The sequence below is a fragment of the Manis pentadactyla genome, chromosome 2, assembly GCF_030020395.1.
Source record: "Manis pentadactyla isolate mManPen7 chromosome 2, mManPen7.hap1, whole genome shotgun sequence".
Lineage (NCBI taxonomy): Eukaryota > Metazoa > Chordata > Mammalia > Pholidota > Manidae > Manis > Manis pentadactyla.
Genome location: NC_080020.1, coordinates 156208109 through 156216817, shown reverse-complemented (window position 1 = coordinate 156216817; position 8709 = coordinate 156208109). Strand labels below are relative to the sequence as shown.

Sequence of the window (8709 nt, the reverse complement as noted above, 5' to 3'; positions counted from 1 at the left end):
TGTCTACAGTTCACTTGGCAGGAAATTCTGTACACCAGGTGACACTTCTATGGCAATCTTCTGTAGGTGATAGAACTAAATGATTCTAGTCTGATGAACTTATGCTTCTAGATTGAACAAACAACATACACAATGATACAGATGCCTCTTAGAAATATATTGAGTGAAAGAAGCCCAACAAGATGCCAGTACACATTGCATGGTTCCACCGTACAGTTTTAAAAGAGTCAAAACAGTTTTTGCTGTTGGAAGTTAGGCTAATGTTTACTTTTGGTGCAGTGCTGGGAGTGGGTAGAGACTAGAAGGAAGGGAAGACTACTAAGGAGCTTGTAATGTTCTGTCCTAATGGATAATGTCACACAGGGGCGTGTTCAGCGAAAATTCAGTGAGGTGGATGCTTGTCACTATGTGTATTATACTTGAAGAAAAAAGTACACTAAGCATAGCAGTTGGGCTTGTGGAATCAACTTGTGTGTTGATTCATCATTTGAAATGGGAGCTCATATCATCATTCTTACTCACTGCAGTGGAAAGTTTGGGAATGGGATCTGTAGAATTCAGCACCATTTGGGTAAATGTTATTAGTCTCCCAAAAAGGAGATGTAAAGTGCAAATCCTAATTATTTGCACACAGACTTGTAGAATAGACAGAATCACTATCCTCACAGAACTCGGGATGAGAAAGCACCACTGGAGTGAAAGGAAACTAAAGCAATATTCCAGGTGGCAAAAAATTAACAACTGCCTTTTGAAATGAGAGTATGCAACAGAACCATGCGTCCCATTAAGGCCATATATAAAAGCTAACCTTGCAGTTAATTATGTTTAAGATGCTTAAGTTGTACCCTAAGATTAGTTTAGCAAAACTGGTATTAGAAGACAAATGCCATAATACTGAGTACCCACAGGATGTCGTGCTAGTACCGCGGTACTGTGGGACGTGTAGTTTCGGACGCCGGGGCATTCTCCCTAACCTCCATCCCATCCTTTGGAATTGGCGGCGAAACGATGACTACCAGGGTCGTGCGCCGCGCCCTGGCTGAAAGCTCAGGACCGGCGGGTGGCGGCGGCAGCGGAGGAGGATGGATCCGCAGCCCGGTCCGTCCAGTCGGCCGGGCGCCAGGCCGCGAGGCGGGCGCGCGATGATGGCGTCACTTTCCGGCCGCGCAGCCTGGTTCCCCTGACGACGGGCTTGCGCTGGGCGCCACAGCCTGGGAGATGCTGATCCGGCGGCCGCGCGATTCCCTGCAGGCCTTGCAGCGCCGCACTCGGGAACTGAAGCAGCAGGTAAGGTCTGGATGTCCAGTGGGGACTTGGGCACTTTGCGGTGGCCTGGGCTCCAGCAAGGGGCGAGGTTTGGGGCGCATCCAAATCCGGGGAGCCTTCCCCAACCCACTTACCTTTGCGAGCTCAGCGCTCCGTCACCCTTAATATCCCAGCGCCAAACCCCGATTCTAACCCTGTATGCGCTCAACGCCTCCTGCCGAAGCTAAACTTCCCGAAAACCGTGACCTTCCACCACTGCCTCACCCACCCCATCCCCACCCCCGCCCTAACATCTCAGTCTCCCTCCTAACAACTCCCTTAACACACCTTATCTCCAAATCTGAACTTTTAACAACGACCATTTTCAACCATGCCTGCGTCCTAACGTCCCTGTCCTACCCTCCACGCCCCCCTTTCCTTTGAGCCTTCTGCCAGTGGAGGCTATCCGTTATTGCTTCGAAGGAACTCAAGCGAAACGGGCTCAAGGAATAGGCCTAATGTGGGAGAAAATATTAAGATCCGACAAACGAGCAAAGGGCATGAACTAAAGAAGAAATACGGGTAGCTCATAAACATGAGAAATGTTAACTTTAAAGATAATCAAGTAATTGCAAAGGAAATAAGATACCAGAAACATTTAAAAAATCACAGTTGCTCAGTACTGGGGAGTGTGATGAGACAGGTACATGCACTTCTCCGGAGCATAAGGTACAGCAGTTCTGGAAAACTTGACAATATGTAGGAAAAATGTATGTGCCTAGGCTGGGTAATTACATTTCCAGCAATTTACCATACATAATAATAAAAGCATTGAGACATGGTGGGGACTTGATAATGGGGGGAATCTAGTAACCACAATGTTGCTCATGTGATTGTATATTAATGATACCAAAATTTTTTAAAAAGCATTGGGACAGAAATTGATTGTAAAAGTGTTCAGCACAATATTACTTACACTAGAAAAGAGTGGATACAAATTAAATGATCAATAATAGGCAAGTGGAAAACTTCTGATGGGATATAATACTATGATTAAAGTTTTGTTAAAGAGATTTCAATGTGTTAGGGAAAATAATTGTGATAAAACGTCAAGTTAGAAAAAATATGCACTATTTCGATTCATTTAAAAAATGCGTGTAGAAAAAAGAATTAAACATGCCAGGATGGTAACTGTGTGGTGATAGTCTGATGATGATTATGTTTTTCTTCATACTTTTTAATATTTTCATAATTTTATATACCAATATTCCAAATGTACATTACTTTTAAAAATAAGAAAAAAATAATAATGGGTTGTGAATTTATTTTCTGAAATTCTTATTTCACTTTAATTTTACTTTTTATTTTTCATTTGATCTATTACCAAGTACTGTTTCCACCAAATAAAATTATTTTATAATCTTTGGCAGGCAAGAGATTTACCGAATGCTCACACTTTATCCAGTTTGGGGCTCTCATTTAGAAAATATTAAAGGTTTGATGGATAAATTTTTAAGTGACTCGAAATTACAGTGGTGTAACAAAAACAAAATACTCTTCTGGTAGAAATAAAAATAAAACTTGATGAGGCATTGACAAGTGGAGCTTTGAATGCTTAATATAATTGTGTGTCTAATTTTAAATTTAGGAAGACTTTGGGAGAACCAAGAAAAGCTTCAAAAGTAAACTACAAAAATTGTTATTAAAGATGAAGCAAGCAAACTATTTCAGGGATTATTCAACCTGGAGGAGAATTGGTTCAGGAGCCTTTTGACACCTTGAATGTTTGGGAAGAGCTCTTTAAGAGCATGAGCTAGTTCTTCCCTGTCCCCTCAGAGGACACCTGAAGCAAAAAATGGAACAGATTTCCAACTTGGTGTTCATGGAACAAGTGATCAGGAGCCCATCTGGGTCATGCCTATGATGACTGATTCTGTTACCAGGCATGTGACTTCTGTAAATAACACTCAGACAGATGCAAATCAGCAAGAATAAAGAAGCCAATGCGCTTTTATTTCTCCTTTTTCAACCACTTTATCTTCTCCATGTCATGTATAGAAAAGAAACCAGGGAGAAGATGAACCTCTTTTGTGGGTAGATTGGTAATGTTACATACGGTGTTTGGAAAGTTCTCAGTCAAGGTATAAGATATAAGCATGAAGATTAAGAAACCTGTGATATATTCATGCAACAAGTAGTAAGCAAAAACAAGGAGAAAACTAATGATACAACAATATGGAAGAATATAAGAAATATGCTGTGTGAAGGGACTGCAGAAGAGTACATACTTTCTGAAACTTTCTGGGGTAATGGTAATTTTCTGTACATTGATAGGGTTACAGTGGTGTATATTTCCTGAAACTCAGCAAATAGATACTTAAGATTTATGCATTTCATTGTGTGTAAGTTTTATATCAAATATTGAACTCTAGTCATACCCATATGCATTATGTAGGGGGAAATGTGTTGATGACTGTGGTTACTTTGAAATACATAAAATACAAGATGGATCAATGAATAGAAGGATCAAATAAGTATAGTAAAATGTTAATGGTAAAATCTAAGTGGTGGGTATATGGGTGTTCACTGTAAAATTCTTTCAACTTCATTGTATGTCTACAAGTATTCATTATAAATTATTGGGAAAAGAGAATTAAAATTTTATTTCTTAAGATTATATGGTATTTAACAATATGATATTTTAAACAGTCTCTATTTATTGTAGGTTGACAGTGTGTTTTCTGAGAGTCAATTGAAAGGTGCTCTAGAAGCCAGTAAGAGGCGTGATATTTACCAGAGGTAAAGCATTCTTATTTATATAAGCTTTTCAGAAACTGTTCTTAAATCTCAATGAGCAGTATTTACAGCATAAAAAAATTGTTTGAGGCATTTTTTCTTTCCTTTTTTTTATTAGTACAATTTCTAAAGAGACAATAATGGGGAAATAATTTTGAGGTAACAATGAATGAAAATTACCAGATGTATTTAAAAATATTCCTTGTGATTATCTACCAGGCCTAAATATTAGAATGATAAGATTGAATAGAAAATTACAAATGTTAACAAGATGCAACTTACATTTATTTTTGACTCTGTATGTACCAAGCAGTGTGGTCTACACTCTCAAAACTTTCTTAGTTAATTTTCACAATAACATCATGAGATGCTTACTAACATAGATAAGAAAATTAAAATTCACAGTGGTTGGTTAATAGGTCTAACATTACTTTGCTATAAGACATTGAAGCGGGAAGGCAATAAAAATGTTTTAAAACCTATGAGAAATGCAGAGATCAGTCAAGCCACAGAGGAACCTCACTGCACTCTCAGTGGAGTTGCAGGCTGTGGTCCTTTTGAGTCAAGTGGAGGAATTACAGTGGTGTGACTTGGGGCTAACAGACACCAGCCTCAACCTGAAGGTCATGGACTTACTTGTTGTGACAGCAACTGTAAAAACAGCTCAGAGTCAATGTCAACGGCTTAGGCAGAATTACAGTAGGTCCTTGGCCTGGGTAGCTCCAGACCCTGTGATTGGTCAGAAATTTTCTGTTAGCAATTCCATCTCACTTGGGATGCTGACCTTAACTCCCTTGAGATGGGAAAACTGTTCTCTTGAAGTGTGTGTTTTGTTTTGTTTTGACTTCTTTCTTCTAAATGCCTGGGAGAGTTTAACATTAAACAGAGTTTAAAATTACATAGACATGATGAACTAAATGGAATTAGGCTATTAATACTTTTGTATTAGTTTAGAATATCATTAAGATAATCTGTATGTTTTGGGTATTTAAAGAGTCTATGACATTCAAAAGAACATGAGATTCATTCTGTTGGTTGAAATGATTCATTAGAGTCATTTGAAAAAGTTCTACTTAATTCAAACACTCAAAGTGCTTAGTAAAAGAGCGTACATACAAAGAGCATAGTAAAATTAAAAAGAATTTTAAAACATCGAAGGGAATTTATCTACATTTATTAGTAGGATTGTTTAAGGAATTTAGTTCAAGTTGAATTCTAACTGAAAAAAAGTGAAGGTGATTGTACTTGCTTTACTAGATTTTAAAATAGTGTAAGATTTATAGGCTGAATTTGAAGTCCCAGTGAAAACTAGGTTTTTAAGTTTTATTTTAATAAACTAATAATCATTTTTAAACCCGAGTAATCAAATTAGTCTTCTATGTATAAAAGAGATCCCCTCACTGTCATTCAGACATTCACATTGACATTTGCATGTCTGAAAACATCATATAACATTTATGTTCAATTAATAGTTGGCTAGATATAGAGTAAAAATAATTTCTATTTAAACAAACCTCTGAAGACATTGTCAGGTTTCTTTGCACCCAGTGATGGGGATCAGTTGATGAGCATTCCTTTATGACTGACCTATTTGAAGCTTCTCCCTTCAGCTGTGGTGTTTTGAAATTCCATCATTATGTATATAACATCCAGTGTTGTTTTTATCCTGCTCACATTCAGTGAACCTTTTCAGTTTGAAAACTCTTGTCTCTCATGAGCTCTAGGAGATTTTCTTTTACTAAAAGATATGTATATATTTGTTTATTTGCTATTGTTTGTTTCTTCCTGAAACACTTTTGAGTCAGGTGTTGAATCTTCTGGACTATTCCTCTTCTCTCTTATCTCCCCGGTGATAGTTGTTTGTCTTTTTGTTTGCATCTGGGAGGTTCTCTTGACTTTTAATTTTGCTGTGTGATATTTTATCTCAACAGCCATATTGTCAACTTGCACACGTTTTTTCTTGTTCTCTAATTGGTCTCTTTCTATCATCATGTTTGTTTTCAGATTATCTCCTTCCGTGACTAGAATATTTTTTTTTTAAGTTCTCTTCTGTTCTCCAAGTTGTCTTCATTTTCTCTGGGCTCAGATTATTTGTTTTTTTAGTTTTGGTTCATCTTAAATTTTATTTTCCATGTTGCTAGTTTTCATTATTAAGTCTGGTGGTCCTTGGGTTATCCATTTTTATTTAAGAATGAGGAACTAGGTTGATTAATCTAGAGAGCTATCATGGATTCTTCTGTTGTATATGTGGGCTCTTTCCTACTGGTACTATCCCCTGAATGAGAATGAAGTTCTTTCTACATGGTACAGATTTTTATGGGGCTGGGACCAGCCTGTGGTCTGAGGAGCACCCAATGCCAGAAATGCTTTAACCTTGGTGTACAGCAAACTTCTTTGGCAGCTGTAATTCACCCCAGATCATTCATTGTTTTTTTTAAGGAGACAGTTCTCTGGTCTGGAAGGAGAGCAGAGAGAGGTGAATTAAGAGAAAGGGGAGCTCAAGTTTTCTGTAAATAAACTTTTTTAAAAAATCAAAGACAATATAGAAAGGTCTTAACCAAATCTAAATTGAATATCTTTACTCCCTCCCTGAATTATATAAAGCCCTCACATTGCCTTAAGACTGATTCCCTTTTTATAGCTTAGATGTTATAGATATGATTTAATTTATATAATGTGATATAGTATAATATAATAAACACAGTACAATATACAGTTAATATATACAGCAAATCCCAGCCATTGTGCATGTCTTTTCATCTGTACAACTATAATACACTTCCTTAGACACACTTTAATTAACCCTCTGTTCTTCAGGCCTGCTGACGCAAATCATGGTGGTCTCTGCCTGGCAGATTCTGTCCCTTTTCTGCTTGTATGGCTTCTTCCTCTCTTTATAGAAGACCATGCTTCTGTCTTTTTTCCATGCAGCAGAAATTTGTTGAAATGTCTAGTTGACAGGTGGTCGATTTTTTTATTCTCTTGTGTTCAGGGTTCATAGCCTTTTAAAATGTTTTACTATTTTTTGTGGGGTTTCAGGAGGCAATGAAGCAAAATACATGCTTTAGTTTTTATTCTGATCCAGAAGTCTTAAAATATGTGAACAGTTTGAGGATTTTAAGTTTTACAGATAGGAAGGAGATAATTATAATAAATAATTTGCTTATTTGTGTATTATATAAAGATAGTTTTCTGTTCCGGCTGTTACATGAAATTTCTGAGTCAAAGTTTCAGTTAGGATCTTTTGGTCAAGTAACAGGGCACCTGTTACAACTAGTGACTGTACTGTCAGTCTCACTCCCCAAAAAGTTGGGAGGTAGGCTCTCCCAGGGTGGATCAGTGGCTTTGCATTTGTAGTTTCTGTAGGCAGGGCTTCCCTCTGGCTGGCCTGACGCCAGGGCAGGGACTGCCAGTTTGTGAGCTGGTCCCGGCGGGCCAGGAGGAAGGCACAGCAGGCTGCATATCATGGTGGGGAGCCTGGGAGCTGTGTAGCCAGCCAGGGGGATGGAGCGCCTGAAGCTCCTGAAACTTCTAAACCTGCTGGGCAGAGTGCACCAGACAATTTTGTCCACCTATCCTTTCTCTTGAGCAGCATGCTCTGTGCAATCTTTCTCCTTTAGCTGCCCTTTTGCTATTAGGAAGTCTCTTAGACTGCCTGCCTTTCTTTTGTCCCAGAGCAGCCAGATGTGGATCTCTCTTTTCCACAAACGGCTGGAATCTCAGTCTCTTGAAGTATTCCACCTGTTTAGCTTTCCAACCCCACTAATCACCAGAGCACCATGCAATGTAGGTTCCTGCTCCCAAAGCAGATCTCCAGGGCTGGGTGTTCAGCAGTCCTAGGTTTCCACCCCCTCCCTGCTCCATTTCTCTTCCTCCCTCTGGTTACCTGGGGTGGGGGAAGGGTTTGGGTCCCGCTGGATCAAGGTTTTGGTACGATGCCCTGTTCGTGAGGCTTGCTCTTTTCTCCTGGTGTATGCAGTCTGGCGCAGCTTTCTTTCCTCTTGCTCCTTTAGGATTAGTTGTGTTAACTGTATTTTTGTATTACATGTAATTTTGGTAGGAGTTCTCTGTCTCACCTCTCACACCACCGTCTTTAATCCACCTAGAGGTGAATTTTTTTTGTAGGTAACCTTTTTTTTTTTTCTCTCTGGCTGCTTGTAATACTTTGTCCTTGTCTTTGATCTTTGCCATTTTAATTATTATGTGTCTTGGTGTTGCTCTCCTTGGATCCCTTGTCATGGGAGTTCTGTGTACCTCTGTGGTCTGAGAGGCCATTTCTTCCCCTAGTTTGGGGAAATTTTCAGCAATTATTTCTTCAAAGACATTTTCTATCCCCTTTTCTCTCTCTACTTCTTCTGGAATGCCTATGATTCTTATATTATTTCTTTTATATTGATCACTCAGCTCTCTTAAAATTCTTTCATTCCTGGAGATCCTTTTATCTCTCTCTGCATCAGCTTCTCTGCATTCCTGTTCTCTGTTTTCTAGTCCATTAATGGTCTCTTGCATCTCGTCCATTCTGTTTTGAAGTCCTTCCAGAGCTTGTTTTATTTCTGAATTCTCCTTCCTTAGTTCTTGCATATTTCTCTGCAAGTCCATCAGCATGGTTATGACTTTTGTTTTGAATTCTTTTTCAGGTAGACTGGCTAAATCTATCTCCCCAGATTC

At 38.7% G+C, this 8709-nt stretch overlaps 1 protein-coding gene across 3 annotated transcripts in view; it reads left to right on the top strand.

The window, feature by feature from the left end:
- Nucleotides 1-1171: 1171 nt before the first annotated feature.
- NPHP1 (nephrocystin 1) overlaps nt 1172-8709 on the top strand; it is a 55539-nt gene continuing 48001 nt past the window's right edge. For all 3 annotated transcript variants that reach the window (XM_036924124.2, XM_036924125.2, XM_036924123.2), the window contains exons 1-2: nt 1172-1287; nt 3971-4044. In XM_036924124.2, coding sequence (XP_036780019.2) covers nt 1219-1287; nt 3971-4044 — 143 coding nt within the window. In that variant the 5' untranslated portion in view covers nt 1172-1218. The remainder of the gene's footprint in view (nt 1288-3970; nt 4045-8709) is intronic.